This window comes from Balaenoptera physalus (assembly GCF_965194825.1).
Source record: "Balaenoptera physalus genome assembly, chromosome: 16".
In the NCBI taxonomy this organism is placed as follows: Eukaryota; Metazoa; Chordata; class Mammalia; order Artiodactyla; family Balaenopteridae; genus Balaenoptera; species Balaenoptera physalus.
The window spans coordinates 37,712,967-37,731,143 of record NC_138898.1 but is presented as its reverse complement, the minus strand read 5'-3'; the positions used below and the strand labels follow the sequence as shown (position 1 = coordinate 37,731,143).

At 40.5% G+C, this 18,177-nt stretch overlaps 1 protein-coding gene across 7 annotated transcripts in view; it reads right to left on the bottom strand.

The window, feature by feature from the left end:
• Nucleotides 1-18,177, bottom strand: part of PLCB1 (phospholipase C beta 1) — a 681,757-nt gene that overhangs the window by 131,565 nt on the left and 532,015 nt on the right. For all 7 annotated transcript variants that reach the window (XM_082428205.1, XM_082428206.1, XM_082428207.1 and 4 more), the window contains 4 exons: nucleotides 14,190-14,272; nucleotides 7,908-7,992; nucleotides 6,393-6,570; nucleotides 1,901-1,968 (listed from right to left, as the gene is read on the bottom strand). In XM_082428205.1, the coding sequence (XP_082284331.1) occupies nucleotides 1,901-1,968; nucleotides 6,393-6,570; nucleotides 7,908-7,992; nucleotides 14,190-14,272 (414 nt within the window). The remainder of the gene's footprint in view (nucleotides 1-1,900; nucleotides 1,969-6,392; nucleotides 6,571-7,907; nucleotides 7,993-14,189; nucleotides 14,273-18,177) is intronic.

Here is an 18,177-nt window from a genome sequence, read left to right as displayed (position 1 = left end):
ATCAAAGGACCCAAGAGAGCAGAAGATTATCACGCCTCTTCTGAAAACAATTATCGCCAACAGAAAATGGAGATGGGAAGAAAGGAAAAGCAACACCTCACGTTACAGTGAGGGGTGGGAGGAGGGAGGTTTAGGGGCAGCTCCCAGAGCACTCTGGGACCAGCAGCATCAGTACCACCCGAGAGCTTGTGAGAGATGCAGCCTCTCAGCCCCCTGTGCAGGCCTCCTGAACCAGAATCTGCATCTTACTGAGGTGATTCAAACGCACAGCAAAGTTTAAGAAGCCCTGAGCTGTGTCTCATCTGCCAAAGCAGGGAGTCCACAGGTGACGTCTGAAGTTAACATACCAATAATTCACTGTATGATACGAAAGTGAGTATGTAGGTAACCACTGGCTGAATCACGAACTGTTATAAAAAAAGGTTGCCGGTGGAAGTGGGTGGGGGTGGACAAACATATATTGCTTTTCTTTACAAACTTTCCTCTGTCCCTCCCTTTCTGGCTCCTGGGCACCTATTAGGCAAGCAGCCCAATACAGTGTAGGTCAGTCGCTCAGGGTCTAGAGCCAGACTGTAACTTTAAATCCCAAGCCCACCACTTAGAAACTGTGCATTCTTGGGCAAGTCACTTAACTGTTCTGTGCCTCAGCTTGCTCACCTGTAAAATTATGATAAAATCAGTCCCAACAGCATATAGGGTTTTTGTGATTATTAAATGAATTAATTTATGTGAAAGCTCAGAACGGTGCCTGGCACATAGTAAAACCTCGTGTTACTTTAGCTATTATTATGTATTACATACCACTTTGATAAAGTATTTAATAAAGAAGAAAGCCAATATTGCAGTATTCGTATGGACAGATCTCTGTAGGCTGATCTAATATTTTCTCCCATTTTTAGAAGAAAAAATACATGGAGACATGGTTTCTTTTGAAAACTTCTTTAGCAATATTAAGGTTAAATATTAATTGGGAAATATTCATTTGCAAACGGCCATCCAGCTAGTAAGATAGTTTTAAAATGATCAAAAATCACTGACAAAAAGTTTACACAGTCGAAATAATTCTGGAAGAACTACTCTGTAACAGTTTTCCTTCTGGATATTGAGTTGAAATTTAGTGGGGAAACATAATTAATCAAAAATTTAGACTATATTAAAGGAAATAATTATAAGAGGAAGAACATTATGTGAGAACAGCTTATTATTTGTTATTTATCTTTATTAACTAAAATGTGAAGATACAAATACTGAAACAGATACTTTCCAATATATTTGAAAGCAGATTCAGTTTAAACTTTTTGAACAAGACTAAAACAAAGTTTTAAAATTCCAATTGACCTATCCTTGATTTGCTTCTGGATTCTGTGCAATTAATATCTCTGAGCTGATGAAGATATTTGGGAAGCTTGAGCTTATGTCAGTAGATACCTCTAGTGGTTCCAAAATTACAACGGGGAATTCCCTGGCGGTCCAGTGGTTAGGACTCTGCACTTCCACTGCCCATTGCCGGGGACCTGGGTTCAATCTCTGTTTGGGGAACTAAGACCCCATAAGCCAAAAAAGGGTCAAAATTACAACAACGAAATTAATGTCATGTTTATAAACATTTCTCCAAACCTCATGTCTTCTCTGGATTCTGGACCATTGAGAATCCATTTAATTGCCTCAAAAATTGAAGCGGGCAGTTGGAGGTCACAAATTTTGAATTCATTCTCAACATACCACATTTGATGGAAGGCAAAGCTTGTTCCTCTAGCGACCAGTTTGCATCTTCATTTTTCAAACTCTTTTCACCACTAGATGGCAGAAGGCGACCAGGAACTACATCCAGAGGGAGCAGTCTGGACGGGCAAGTTAGCTGAAAGCTTCTGTGACCAGAAGTCAAGCCCTAGAAACCTACCTCATCCATCGAAGACTTTTTACAGTCATCCTCATCGTCATCATCGTCACTCTCCGTATCAGCTTCTCCTGTCAAATTTTAATAACAGATCATGAAGTAAATAAGCATTTACAGGTTCGAAGCACCTGTGACATGTGCATTACCAAAATTTCCTTGGAAGTTGGCCTTTCACTGCTCTGAAGTTATTCTTTTGTTTTTTAAAAAATTTTATTAATTATACAGAATTATACTGACATTTTGAATATGGATTTTTTTTCTAAATTTGATTTGTGAATACCATTTGAAATTTCCAAGCTCTGTAAAAGATGCTTGTCTTTACATTTTTATCTATATGTTTTACAAAACATATGGCAGCTTATACGGTTAGCTCTCTCTGGTGTACATATCCTATTTTGATGTATACATTCTATTTTAGTGTCTCCATGACCCTAAAACAGATAAACTATCACTTTACCACCTTACCCTCTTCTTCTTGGTCCTGACTCTTCTGTGTGATGCTTGGCCAGAGCTCAGTGACCTTGTAGCTATTTTTCCAAGGCCAGAGAGGACATCACAGAAGTCGAGGTAGAGGACAAGAGCTGGGACAGGAATGGAGGCTAGAGTAGCACACCTGATTCTACAAAACTGTAAGGTACCACCTGTATCCTATGATTTGCCTGCAGGCTTATTTGATGGAGGCATTGTCATCTAAACAATGCACATATCTTTAAAAATGGAGATATTCTGTTTAAGACGGCAGGATAAAATGGGTGAACTCTTAAAATAATTATGCATGTAAATCTACCTCTGTCAGATATAATGCAGCTTCATATGTAGCCAATATACAATCATTTCAATAGATTGTTTTTCTCTCCAAAGTTTAGGTGGATAGTCACATTGGTATGAGGCATTACATTCTTCTCAGCTCTGGGATTCAGTCAGACCCAGTAATATCAGTTATGTAAAAAGATTTTCAAGTATAAAGTACAGAAAGCATACTTTTAAATTGTTTGATTTGACTTCTTTCAGGGTCCATACAATGCAATAGGATAATAAGCCCAGAAGATGGCAATATTGGTTCAACAATGAGGCAACTTACACGGGCCAGTACCTCCCCTCCCTGCCTTCTATAAATTAGCTGCCCTGCGCAATCTCTATCAAAGACACTGCCCACAGCACTGCCTCCAAGAAGCTTATAAATGTTTTCATTTGGCTGACAAAGTTCAATCGATTACTAATGATAGCAGTTAGCATTAATGAAGTAACCTTTAGAGGGAAAAGATGTCTGGGACCAATACGGCTTATTATTTGCAGCTTGTTTATTAAAGAAAGCCACATACAACTGCTTTATGATGTTAATATTGTGTTAGTTATTAAGGGGAATCAATTCCACTTTGAACAGAAAACATAGCTTATCCTATTAGAGACATTCTTTTAGGAGGTTGACACAAAATTTTTTAGAGTCAAATTTGTTGCCTCAAGTTTTTGTAACTATTTATTGTTTTTTTTAATTAGAGAAGGGGTTCTTCTTATTGAGTAATTTAAGAAGTTTGGCAGGACAGCGCTTCATGTTACATTAACAACACACCAGAATTTCAAATAATCAGGCCATTCTCTAGTTTATGTGGGAAGGAAAGAATTTGTCATTCTTTGCTCTATGAGCAGGGACCTGATTTCTCCCTTATAAGTTTCTGGAGGAATCTTGTTGAAAAATAAAATAAAAAAATTATCCTAGTTCTTTAAGACAAGTGTACAGGCAAAGGACTGGATCTCTTGGGGGAAGATCTGGCCAACAGGCGCCATGATAAGTAGATTAGCTTTGATATAAGAAACATGTTTTTCAAGTTATTTGAGTTCCCAATACTGAAAACATCTACAAACCAAATGGTAAATTAGCAGTGCTCTTTATTCAGGGCCCTACCTACATATTTAAATGTCCAAAACTTTCCATCGAAATAAATGAAAATTGCACAACAGAGTATGGGGCTAGCTTAGGAAATCTACCAGATTAGTAACAGATTGCTGCTCTTTCTCTGAACTAAGCAATAATGTTCACTGCCTGTTAAAAATTGTTATTTGTGTTACGCATCCGGTTAATAAGAGGGAAGAGAACTGGGGAAGGCAGATGGTAAAACGACAAGCTCCCACATGCAAAGGAAGATACAATTTACTCGCTAACACTCAGATAGAATCGTGCTGAGAAATAGGTGGCCTGTTAGTGACTTTCGTTCCAAAACTTCGCATAGAACATTCTCACTGAGAACAAAAGTTAGTTTTGAAAAAAGAATCAGAATTGTGTAATAACGTTTGACACACACATTTAAAAACTACCAAAAAAAAAAAATCTTTCAAGGAATCACATAACGTCTGTGGAAAAGGATGTTAATCTAAACAATAAAAGTAATTCCCTGGTGATGCAGTGGTTAAGAATCCGCCTGCCAATGCAGGGGACATGGGTTCGAGCACTGGTCCAGGAAAATCCCACGTGCCGTGGAGCAACTAAGCCCATGTGCCGCAACTACTGAGCCTGTGCTCTAGAGCCCGTGAGCCACGACTACTGAGCCCATGAGCCACAACTACTGAAGCCCGGGCGCCTAGAGTCCATACTCTGCAACAAGAGAAGCCACCGCAATGAGAAGCTCACGCACCGCAACTAACAGTAGCCCCCGCCCGCCACAACTAGAGAAAGCCCGCGTGCGGCAACGAAGACCCAATGCAGCTGGGGGGGGCGGGGTGGGGGGGGGAGAAAAAAGTAATTGGTAACTGTAATGGAAAAATACAGGAAAAGATAAATCAGAGTCTTGGCCATCCTTTTTTTTTCTGATTGCCGTAGAGTTTATATTTTAATTTTTAAAAATTATTTTTAAATCTTTTAATTGACATGTGATAAGTATACAGAAAAGTACACATACCATACGTGTACAGTGCCTTAACATAACAAACAGACCTTAGGAAACAGTACCCAGATCAAGAAACAAAATATAACTGTGTCCAGAAGCCTCCTTGGGTCCCTTTTAGTCACTTTTTCACCAGGGGTAACCATCTCCTGACCTCTAATAGTGCAGGTTAGTTCTGCTGTTTTTGTACTTTATATAGATGGAATCAGACAGTGGATACTTATCTTTTGCATTTGACTTCTTTATTCAACATTATGTTTCTAAAATGAGAGTCATCCATATTGTTGTGTGCACTGTAGATCATTATTGCTACATATTCCATGGGGTGAATATAGCACATGTATTTCTCTGTTGATGGGCTATTCTGAATAGTGCTGCTTTAAGCAATTCTTCACCAATGTCTCTTGGTGAACATCTACATGCATTTCTGTTGGGTATATACCTAGGAATAGAATTCTCTGGGGCAGAGGGGGTTCATATGCATATGTTCAGCTTAGCTTTTGTAGATGCTGCCAAACAGTTTTCCAAAATGATTATTCCAAGGTTAGCTAAACTTTTTATTGAGGAACTTTCTAGATTTAAGCTTAAAGTTTCCTTTACTTGTTCACCCTCCAATCAGGGTGACCATATCTGTAATGCACTTTTAAGATTGCCAAGACTCTGACTAGAGTTGGAAAAGAACTTAGACTAAATGACAAATAATTCAAAGGAAATGGGTGACCACTTCGAATTCTTTTCTCATCAATCACAAAAATCTATTTCAACTTAAATCTAAACCGAAAATTAGTGACAGTAAATATCACCTAGTAGCTTTGATAGATCATTCAAGTAACTTTACCATTTCACATTTTAAAAGAGCTCTGTAGAATATGGATAAGTTGAATGGCCCAGAACTCTTCAGCACATCATCAATGAGAATCAATTTGATGAACATCTTGTGTCCAGACCTGTAGTTAATGTCAAGGGATCCCTGCCCTTGAGAAGCTTAAAATAACATGGTCACTCCAAAGATTATTTGGCTTATGTGGTAGCCAGAATTATGGCCTCCCCCAAAATGCCCATGTCCTATGAATATCTCCTGTGTCCTGTGAATACACTGCAAGAGGGACTTTGCAGATGAGATTAAGTTAAGGACCTTGAAATGCAAGAGATTATTCTAGATTATCTGAATGGGTCCAATGGAAAGACATGAGTTCTGAAAAGCAGAGGACCTTTTCCAGCTGTGGTCCAAGGGAAATATGATGGCAGAAGAAGTGAGATGGGACATTCCTGGCTTTGAAGCTGGAGGAAGGGGGCCACAAGCCAATGAATGTGGGTAGCCTCTAGGAGCTAGAAATGCAGGGAATAATATTGCCTAGAGCCTCCAGAAAGGAAAGCAGCCCTGCTGACACCTGGAGTTTAGCCCAGTGAGGCCATGTGGGCTTTCTGTCCTGCAGAACTGGGTGTTCATATGTTTGTGTAGTTTTAAGCCTTCAGGTTTATAACAGAAGTAAAAAAAACAACACGTTCTAAAACTGTGCCAGGTAGAAATGTTAAAAGTCCTTCTAAGTTAATTCCAGGGCAGCAATTCTTAAATCCATACATAATAGGGGAATGAGAGCCCGCCAGCCCCTCACCAGCTCCCGGGGACGAGGGCTCAAACACACTGGAAGAGTCGCTGTACGTGTTGGAGGTTTGTTCTGAGAGCTTTTTTTTGCCACTTCCTTCTGACAATTTGTGGGATTTCTTCTTATTTTTCACCAAAATTTTGTACATTAAATCCAGAGGGCTTGGAAGAGGAACTCCAGATTCCAGCTAATGGAAAGAAAAGACACATTCTTTAAAAACACTGTCCCTTCCTTTCAAGTTCCTTCCCCAAAACAAACTCCCAGGACTGCATTAGATACCAAGGGCTTCTAGATTATTCTTTACTACCTTCAACACAGCTCATTAAGCTGCTCTACGGGTGTCTTATGTAAGGGCTAGTTCATAGGTCTTGCTTTGTTTCACATGAAAGTTATATTTTAATTACTGTACTGTAATTATTTTTCCATGAGAAATCTACATGAATAAGACCATAGAAATGTACTGGGTGATTTGGCATGTTAACCCAAAGTTTCATGAGTTTTCTGATGGACCCTCTGAATCCAACCATCGTGATTTAGGACAGATAGGACAGCCTTGGCGTGGATTTTCAAAGGATGGAAGCCAGTTAGAGTGTGGCATCTGCCAGGAGGATGGTAAAGACAGGCAGGCGTTTCCAGGCAAGCCCTTAGAATCAACTTTTCAGATGCAGTTTGCAAACAGCAAAATCCTCATCCTGGCACGAGGTAGTTAAGTGGCACATCTTAGCATCAGCAGAAGTGGACCAGGTGGCTTTAGATTTCCTGGCTGCTCTGAGATTCAAGCTATTTGCAAGCCTTCTTTCTGGTGTGCCCAGCTTGTACATCTGTGGGAAAATCAGTTTCCCTTGAGAAGGTTATTATATATTGTAACAGAGAGCATGTATGCAAGTCCCAAAACAGGCTATTTTTAGACATCTATGAACTCCTGTAAGCAGGCCCTCTATTCTTCACTTGCAACCAGTCCGGGGACTGGTATGAAATCATGCAAGGATGTGTGGAGACTGGGGAAAGGGTTGAAGACAGAAGAGGCTACTTGACGATCTTTCTGCTGCTTTCCGTCTCAAAGCAAGGATTGTTACCACGGCAATAGGAGGTCCGGATTCTGCTGGGAGAGTGCAAGGAAGTGAGGGGTGGCCAGCAGGGATAGGCAGGAATGTCATTGTGCCACCTTCAATGTCCCATTTTGCTGACCCATTTCTTTCAAAGGGGTGTGATGAGGTTCCCTGGGAGGTGGCCAGAGCCTGTCCCTTGGGACTACCTCTGTGGGCTGATTGTGACTGTGGGAATTCTGCAGTCCTGACTGGCTCACATAGGGCAGTGAGGGAGGGAGAAAGCTGTGGGCAGAGGAAGAGGACAGATGCAGGTCTGTTCCCCTCAGGAGGTCTCTGCCGGCCTCCCTTGGTCAGAGGGCTCATTGTCAACTCATACCAAGAAACATAAACATGGAAAGGATGTAAGGAAGTCTCTCCCTAATCCAATCATAAAGAAGGTGTGCGTTCCTTCGGCATGAGAATCAAAACTGCTTACTGGGTACTTTTCCAGGGGCTCCATAAGAAGGGCGTCCCCGAAGATCAGTCGGCAATACTCTGCCATCTTGGCCTGCTGCTTTGGGCTGAGGGGAGAGAGAAGGAAAGCAAACAAGCAAGAAGGTTATTCAAAGAGGCCGGACAGGATGACTTTGTGTTATCAATTACAGAGAGAGGTCATTTCCTCCTCCTACCTGTCAGGACTGTTTTTATTATTCTAAATCCCTGTTTACAATTCTGACTTGTGTGGATTTGAATGCCACACACAGGTGGGCAGGGGAGGCTCTTTGCAAAGCTGAGCGGCATGGACATAGATGGAGAGGACAGAAGGTCACTTGCCTGTCACTGGATGTTTGAATGTCCCAGAGTTAGAAACTCAGTCCCTTTTGCTTAATTTCCTGATTCTAAGTCAAATGCCAGATACTTGGGGGGTGGAACTCATTCAACTCTACGTGAATTCTTGGGTGAAATTTGTCTAATGGACAGAGCTGCACTGCAAAGAAGTGTTTACAAGGAGGTGAGGGAAGAGAGGAGAGGGAGCTGGATAGAGAGAGGGGAGAGAATCTCAAAATGCAGAAGAGAAAAGGCTGACAGGCAGAAGTGTGTCCACTTGGGAGGGGGCCCTGGAGGAAAGACAAGAGAAGCAGGCACCTTGGGGAAATGTGTCTGCAGCCCTTTTGTGCATTAGAGGGAAGCAAAGGTGGTGTTAGCCTGACGAGGTGCCAGTAGGAACCTGGTTTGATTGGAAAAGGTTGGAGCTGCTGGATTCACTGAGCTGAGCTCCAGGCTCTCAACCACTCGGGATCTACAAAACGCAGAGGAAAGTAATTGTTCTTGGAAGGGGGCAGAGGATGCTGAGAAGATGAAGTGAAGTAATAGATGAAAACACTTTGAAATGTAAGATGATTGATCCTAGAGATGCAAGGCAGCCTCCGCCAGCTAGACCAGACAAACGAGGGTCTGCTCACATGTAAACACAGTTGATATGAGGGAACATCCTTAGTCTTTCAAAACTCCTGCTTCCCTTGACCTTTTAAAAAAGCAATTCTCATTCTGTAGGATGTTAAATATCATTATAAAGGTGTCCAATTCCATCGGGTTTTATGGACTGTGGTTTTGATCTATAGGCTGTCGGACTTGATTTCCAATAGTTGTCTCTATGTGCTGCAATGTTAATACGTTTTAGCAGAACTGGGGCTGTAGTAAGAATAGGTAAGTGATAAAAATCCTTCTTAACTACAACTCAAATCGATTATAAAATGTGATTCTTATTTTCATTCCTTCTACCATGACTGTTAAACCTGGATCGTGAACTGTTTTTTCCTGGGAAGGGGGTTGCTTTGGGGGTTCAAATCATACTGCAATGGTCCACAGGGAAAAGCACTCTTTATATCACCCTTTTTAAAAAACATATATTTTGGGGATCAGATGAATTCTCTGGGTTTCAAATATGAGCCCAAGGTCACTGCTTTCTTGGAACTGCAAGGGGAGGCAAAGGAAAGATTCAGAGAAGCCCTACATGACAAACTCCCAAATTCTCATCATGCCTTTTTTGACCTGTAAGAGGTTTTACTGGGCAGTTCATGTAGCCCTCAGAATATTCTGCAGCTTTCCCCAGCAGTATCACCAAGGGAGGAAAACCTACCAATTGGAGAACTGATCCTGGAAAGCACTGGGGCTGGTTGTTTAGGAATGACGTGTTATAGTTAGGGAACAAGCAGAAAAGTGACTGATTTAGCAGAGTAGCCCTGGGCATCCACAATTCAGACACCCTTGCTCAAAAGACAGCTGGCCCTGGGGCTCCACCAAGCCAGCAAGCTCTGTGTCTGTAGCTGAGACAAGTCCATTTGTGCTGGGCCTACACTTTCCAGGTTGCACAAAAGAAATTGTCCAACCCTCCCATTTCACTTCCATGGAATGATGCTATTAAACAGAGCTTTGCTATTCCAAGTGTGGTCCATAGACCAGCAGCATCCACAGGGCCTGGAGCTGGTTAGAAATGCAGATTCAAGGCCTCCTAGGCAGGCAGGCAAATTGAGTAGAAATTTCTGGGGAAGCAGGGTTCAGGGGTCTTAAGAGGCCCTCTGGGGGATTCTCATGCATACTCAAGTTCGAGAACCACTGTGATGGATGAACCAAGTCACCAGGTGCTTAAGTAGATGACACTTTTCTTGAGGGTTGGAACTCGAGAGCCCCAAGTTCCTTTGATCAGAGGCCTGGAGGGAAAAGGAAGGATTGCACCCCAACACCCTGCTTTCAGGATTCCTAGTGGAGCCATAGGCCCACCAGTAGAGGGATTTCGGGGTGGTGTTCCAGGTGTCCCTAAGCAGGTGACAGGCAGAGTCCTCTGTCCTCTGTCAAGCTGTCCCCGAATCAGGCCCTGAAGGATTTTGCTGGAGCAAAATCTTACTCGATTCCACTAAAGAATCACCTGGGCTGTTAATGCTGCAGGTGGCAGGGCCCTGTGCCCAATCCCCTGATACACTGAGCTGGGAGCAGAGCCCTGGAACCTGCATTTGTAACAAGCCTGCAAGTAATTCTGAGGCAGGTGGTTAATGGACTACGGTGTTTACAACTGTGCTCTGACACTTCACCAAATCACCTGGGGTCTTAAGAAAATGAAGAGTCCAAGGCAAAGTCTGAGGTGGGGCTCGAGACTGCATTTCTAACAAGCTCCCCGTCACACAGATGCTTCTGGTCGATGGATCAATGTCACTTTGAAGAGCAAGCATCTGTGTCTGACCTAGACGTCTAAAAACCTGCTTCAGCATCAACCGAGTTGGAGAGAACAAGAGGCAGGTGTCCAAGGAGAAAGGAAAATGTGCTATTTGATAATCAGGCTCTTCGTGTTCTCCACAAACACACATGCCCACCTGACAGGGAACTGAATCAGAGCAGAGAGCAAACTGAATAGAAAAAGTCAGAGGAAAACAAAGCAACTTTAATTGTGGGGCCAGAACTGCAGAAACAAGACATTGCATTTGCCACGAGAGAGCAAAAAAAAAAAATGCTGAAGCATTTGGAACCTCAACATCAGCTACCATGGAGATGAAGCGAGAGGAAAATATTCACAAATACATTTTGAGCTTCAGGCCACAGCAGACCCATCTGGACACATTTAAACACCTGGCAAAGTAGTCAGTTTTCTGACCAACGAACAGGCCCACATCCTCCAAGTTGAACTAAACCAACCTCCTTCTCTATAGATGAGGGATCTACAAATCACGGCTATTAAGGAACTTGTCCAAAATCTCACATTCTCTGTGGCCGAACCAGAGCTAGTGGTTTCTGCACTTGAATTCAGTGGAGAACTCCTTTAGTGAAAATGCTAGTTCACACACTAGGTGGCCCATCAGTTAATTATGTCTTTAAAAAATTTTATTTGCAGAAATTCAAATAAGGTATGGGGGTGAAGCTCAGGAATCTGCATTTTATGGGGTTCTGATGTAGCAGGTGGAGAAGGATAAGTCACCAGTGGCTCATGGCAGCTTTCTCTTTGTTGTCCATGGATAGGTGATTTCAAATATTTGGAGAGAGAACCAGAAAATTAAGAGATTTTCTTCCTTTCTTCTAGTGTGGGTTTGTTTTGGAGTACGGCTCAAGTGGGCTGGAGCCAGGGTTCTGAATCTGGTATTTTGTATACACAGCACAAAGGAGAAAAAAAAGAACTGCTGCTAGAGGTTTCAGATATTTTGGGGGTTGTGTCCCTGTGTCGAGTAGGATTCTGAGGGTGTATCTAGTTTCATGGGGAAGACTGCTGTTACTGATGAATGGTGTCTGCCACTGGTTCTTTCAGCAGTGAGGTGGGATGGCCTGCAGGTCAAGCACAGCGTTTTACCAGCAAAGGAAAAGCTTGCAGGTTTTCTTTGGGTGTGTGATAGTCCACCCAGGAAAGAATTGTAGCTGAATGATGTTGATATGTGTGTGAGGCTCAAGGAAAATGGAAATAGGAAGCAAAAACTTCCTTCCACAATAGAATTCAGTATCTCAGTACTTCACTGCCATTCGGTTATCTCAGTGGTTTGGGATCAATATCATGGCATCCAGGGAAGGTTGTTATCCTGTTTTCTTTTGTATTCATGCATTATTAATGAACTTTTAACAGCTAAATTGCTCACTTTTAAACCAGAAAGGGCTGCATTATGGTACAATCTTTTTTGATTTTGTGTTCAATGTGGATTTAGTTTTCATGCTCAGTTTGGCTCTCTGTAGAATTGAGGCTGAAGACTGAAAAAACTATGCTGTGGTTAAGGGTCACGAGCCACAAAAATGTGACCATTCACAGGCAGTTGCCTTGTGGGATGCTCTGGTTGTCTTAATTCGATGTTTGGAAGGCTGTGATGCTTTTGTTTAGGTGTGGGGGATGGAATTGGTAAAATAGGTGAGTTTTGAAGCCGTACTAGCCAGCTTTGAACCCCTGCCACATTTTAGCTGCATGACCTTGGGGAAGTAACTCACCCTCTTTGGGATTCAGTTTCATCATTTGTAAAATAGGGATAATAGTAATAATATTTATTCTTAGGAGCACCTGGCTTTGTGGTGAGGGTTACACGAGCTTACGCTTGGAACGTTGCTCAGCACATAATATATATTCAATAAATATTAGCTGTCATTATGTTTGTGATAGTGGTGGCTCTTGATACCTCTCTGGCTGCATGGCAGAATCCAATGTAGCGGGTATGACTATCAAGAATGGAAGCAGAGTTTTTCATTTTGTCTAATTTATATAGAAACATTTCTTGAAGAAAATAAATGTGCTAGATTTGGAGATATTTCTCCAAAAAGGAAATGACTGATTGTCTAGGAACTAGAGTGCCTGAAAAAAAGGTGCTAAGGCGTTGTTAGAGCCCAATTACAAATGGACAGGCCGAGATGAGGAAAGTCACATGCAAATCAGAGCTGTCACAGCAAACGAAGTACTAAATACAGTACCTAAAGAGGTTCTCCCTTTAGTTAGAAAAGAAATAGTAGTGAAACAGAATACATTCTTGTCTCTTCAGTTGGCCCTCAGAAGTGGTAGAAAAACTATATGCCAAATGATTACATTATTCACTGGATGATTGTTTCCTAATGAAACAGAGTAATGAGCTGGTAAATGTAGTATGGATTTCCTGAGGGCAAACTAGAAATACAGATAGTTATAATTTGGTTACTTCAAAATAAGGTCTTTCTCCATGTATACATTAACAAATGATCACATTGAAATACTCTGAAATTCCTCAAGCTGAAACTTGGTCACTACCTAACTGGTTCTTTAAGGTTTAGTAAATCCTTTAAGAATTAGTGAATTGAAGCATGTGTTGCAAATTAGCTGGACAAAGGGAATCAGTCACCTGGGAAAGATTTTTGATAGGCAGGAGGATAAAAAAGGATCTAAGGAACTTGTGAGCCAAATTAGGATAGATGTTGTAGGCTTTTAGTTGAGAAAACTGGCTTCGGTGTTTGAATGAAACAAAGGGCTTCCCAAATGCTCTTTTGAGCAGTGATGGTCACTACTACATAGTCTTCAGACATTAATTCCAGGGACTAGAATTTTAGTTTCTTGAATTTTGATTCAGTATAGATGAGAATCTTTCATGTTGAGGCTCTTTAGATTGAATAACTATATGATAAACTAACATCCATGTGTCTGATGTAGATGTGTCTTACTCTGATCATTTGTCATAAAATGAGTACAAGAGTTAAGTCAAAATTACCTGTTCTTTGTGTAGCTCAGCAAAAAGTGCAGGCTATTTTGAAATAGGAAAATATTTACAAATACTAACAAACAGGGGAAACCAACGAAAACAGGAAGGAGAGAGAATTTGGTGGTCTGAGTTCTATGTAAGTTCAAAGTGGCAGAATAGAATTTTTTAAATTTATTTAGCTTTCTCTACACCAGCTCCAGCGTGTACAGAACTGGCCATTTTAGGGTGGCAAAACAGACTATAAATCTGCACACAATAGAAGAAGCGAACGAAGGAGGATTATAAAAGTGGTCCCCTGAAATAGACACACCTGTTATACAAGGAAATGGGTTTCACTGCATTGTAAAAAGAGGAGTCCTTAATTTAAATCCTACCATGGCATGAAAATAGATTCTACAAGTCCAATGGATCTTTTTAATGTTAATGAGATTTAAATGAATGAATTCCATTATATACAGATGAACACATGCCACTTAATATATAGCATAATTGAGGAACACCATTAGTAACATCAAATAATCTTAAATCTGATGAACAATGACTAAACATGCCCTATTTGGGGAAAAGACTCCCTGTTGAATGTGCTGAATACTTACGAATCCACGTGGTTCTCAAATGAAAGCAGAATTGGAAAAGGTGAAGTCTTAAATGCACACTCAGCAATGGCTTCTATCACTTCCTAAAAATGAGAACACCTATATTCAATAAGCCAGAATTTTAATGTGTATAGTTTTTTCTTTTGGGTTCCACCCTTTAATATCACTGTCTTTTTCATTCATAGAATTTTATCAAATGGCCTAAAATGGCTAGAAGCAGTTTTCAGGCTGCTGGATTATAAATTTTCTTACTCTTGACTTAGGAAGAAAATAGAAAGAAAACTGGATTTGAGTGGAGGGGGAGTCATAACTGTGAGGGTGAATGGTTCTCCTCTTTGGTAATTATATCTACTTTTTTTTTTTTAATAATGAAAGAAATCAGATCACATTATAAAAATTTTGGACAAGAGAAGGCAACATTTTTCACCCATAAATTCACCCTTTGAATCAAACCACTGCTGGCATTTGGTTATATTTATTTCTAGTTTGTTTTTTGTATATCTGTATAACTTAGTTTTAATTACAGTAAATACTCTATTTGTATTTTTAAACATCGTTAAGAGATATAATTCACCCATTTAAAGTGTACAGCTAAATGGTTTTTAATATTCACAGGGTTGTGCAACCATCACCGCAGTCTAAGTTAGGACATTTTTATCACCCCCCCAAAAAGCCATGTCCCCTTTAACAGTCACTCGCCATTTCCCCAACCCCACCCCACAGACTCAGACCTAGGCAACCACTAATCTACTTTCTGTCTCCATAGATTTGCTTACTCCTAACATTTCAAGTAAATGGAATCATACAATATGTGGCCTTTTATGTCTGGCATCTTTCATTGAGCCTGCTTTCAGGGTTCATCCATGCTGTAACATGTGTCAGTACTTCATTCCTCAATCTGTATTTAGAAAAAATGTATACGTCATAGCTTTAGTATCTGTATAAAATCCTAGGGAGTGGCAGTATCATAATTGATTTAACCATTACCCAATTGTTGGACAGACATATTTTAAGAGCTATCATTCAAATAATTCTCCAAAGAACCTCTTCATTTTTTCCCCTGATATTTTGAATTATTTTCAGGGAATGAATTCTTAGAAGGGGAATTATTAAATTAAAGAATAGGAATATTTTTACAGTCTCCTGTGTTTCTCCAAATTACTTTTCATCTTAGATTGCCTAGAGTAATATATGAAGGGCCAGATTTCAATGCGTATTCACCAGCTTTGGGCATTAGTGTTTCAAAATGTTTTCCTTACTGAACTGGTATTAAAGGATGATCTCATTTATTTTTAATTATATCAATGCCAATACTTCTGTGGCTTCACATCATTTTTTTTTTTTTTTTTTTTTTTTTAGTTACATGTATTCTTTACATCTTCTCCTCTCAAGTAGGAATTTTCACTCTGATTGCTTATGCCTGAGGCTTTTCCATTATCTTCTCTACTTTCCTTACACAATTCATAGTTTGCTTTCTATCCATGCCAGAAAGCTATTTCTCTGGCCCCAGAGTATAAATAAGGCTTTCTAATTCTGTACTACATTTGCATATATCCTCTAAGAAGGATTTGCCTGCATGGAGCAAAAGAATCACTCACTGTTTCTTAAAAGTGAATCCACAGATTGCCTTTCATACATTATGATAGTTGATACCATCAAAAATAAGTACACTATAAAGAGTAAGCAATGCCCAGATTTTAAACTCTTTATTTGATTTTTTTGAGTACAGGCTTTGGAGTCCAACAGGCTTGTGTTTGAATCCTTCTTCTTATCCTTACAAGCTGTGTGACCTTGAGAAAAATAACTTAATGCCTATGTGCTCTTGGCTTGCTGGCCTGTAAAGTAGGAGTGATAAGCTTCATTCCACAAGCCTGTTGCAAGGATGCAGCGAGAGGAGGTAAAGGACACAGCTCATGATGGGCAGATATTCTCAAAACAACTAAGGTTACTCAGCTTGCTGGTGCCCCCCTCCCCATTCACCCTAAACCCAACTAATACAAACAAGAGCTGCCATTAAATGAGCATTTGCATTCCAGACACAGATCTTATCTCCTGCTATAAACATTCCCTAAGGAAAATATTATCTGTCATCTCACAGATTATAAAATGGAAACTCAGAGATATTAACCAATTTGCCCAAGGTCACAGAGAGGAGAGTCCAGGAAACCCCAGGAAAGTTTGTCTGACTCTAGAGTTTATTCTCTTAACCATTTCAGTAACTCCCATGCAGCTAATGACCTTAACCAACTAAGATCAAAGCCCTCAAAAGAATTGCACAGCACTATTCACAGTAGCCAAAACATGGAAACAACCTACATGTCCATCAACAGATGAATGGATAAAGAAGGTGTGGTACATATATACAATAGGATACTACTCAGCCATAAAAAAAGAAAAAAATAATGCCATTTGCAGGAACATAGGATGCAACTAGAGATTATCATACTAAGTAAGTCAGAAAGAGAAAGACAAATACCATATGATATCACTTACATGTGGAATCTAAAATATGGCACAAATGAACCTACCTACAAAACAGAAACACCCTCACAGACATAGAGAACAGACTTGTGGTTGACAAGGGAGAGGTGGGTGGGGGAGGGATGGATTGGAGTTTGGGATTAGCAGATACAAACTATTATATATAGACAATGGATAAACAATAAGGTCCTACTGTATAGCACAAGGAACCTTATCCAATCTCCTGGGATAAACCCTAATGGAAAAGAATATTAAAAAAATGTATATATGTATAAAACTGAGTCACTTTGCTGTACAGCAGAGATTGGCACAACATTTTACATCAATTCTACTTTGATAAAAAAAAAAAAAAAGAATTGCAAATAGATACCTAAAGGAAGTGGGTAGTAAGAATGGGGAGAAAAGGGGGGCTAGATTTTGTTTATTTCCTAAATTTGGCCCTGTTTTATTTGCTACTGGCAAAACACATGAGGGCCATTCTTGATTCCTCTTATTATAACATCTTTCAATTCATCCGTAATCCTGTCCAAAATATATTCAGAATATAACCACATAGCAGCACCTCCACCTCTATTATCCCGACCCAAAAACCCTTGCCGTAACTGCTGGGATAGATTCTGTCGTCATTCCCACATATTCACTACCCTTCCTGTGAGATCTGTTGACCATAGGCATGGCCCTGTGTTTTGTTTTGGTTGCTGAAATGCATGTGAAAATGGCACATGGTTCTGTTGAGCACAGTCTTCAAGAGCCATCTTGGGTTCTGCCACCTTTCTTTCCCCACTGCTGTGAGCCTGGTGATATCACAGATTGGGGCTGTTCTTTCTGTATGGATTGCAGACAATATTGATCGCAGCAACAGCCAACATCTAACCTGAGCAAGAAATAAACCTGTGTGGTTCTAAACCACTGAGATTCTGGAGTTTCTAGTTTTTGCAGCAAAACCTAGTGGAGGCTGACTAATAAAGCTTTTAGCTGCTTCTATGTTTGCCTCCTGTACTGCCTACCACAGCCAGAGTGATTGCTCCTAAACATGAGTCAGATGATTTCGATTTCATTCCTTTGGAGTAAACTTTCAATGGCCTCCAATTTCACAGAGTGAAATCCAAGTTCTTTATCAGATCCTGCACCTGCCATCTCACTAAATACATCTTCTTTTCCATTGCTCACACTGCTACAGTCCACTGACCTTCTTGCTTTCCCTCCAATAGACCAAGCATTACTTCATCTCTGTGTTCATCTCTCATTTCTTTGTTTATCCTTGTTACTTCTTTCAGGAATACTCTTATCTGACAGCAAGGCTTACTTCCTTAATTTTGAGGGGTGGTGATCTCTGCTTAAATGCCACATTACCAGGGTCTTCTCCCACCATCCTGCTGAAAATAGCATACCTCTAGCCCTTCTTTGCCTTCAATACTGATTAACATTGTCTTAAAGGTTTATTTCCACATGCCATGTGGTGTGTTTATTTTGGTCTATTTCTCCACACTAGAATGTAAGCTTTTTG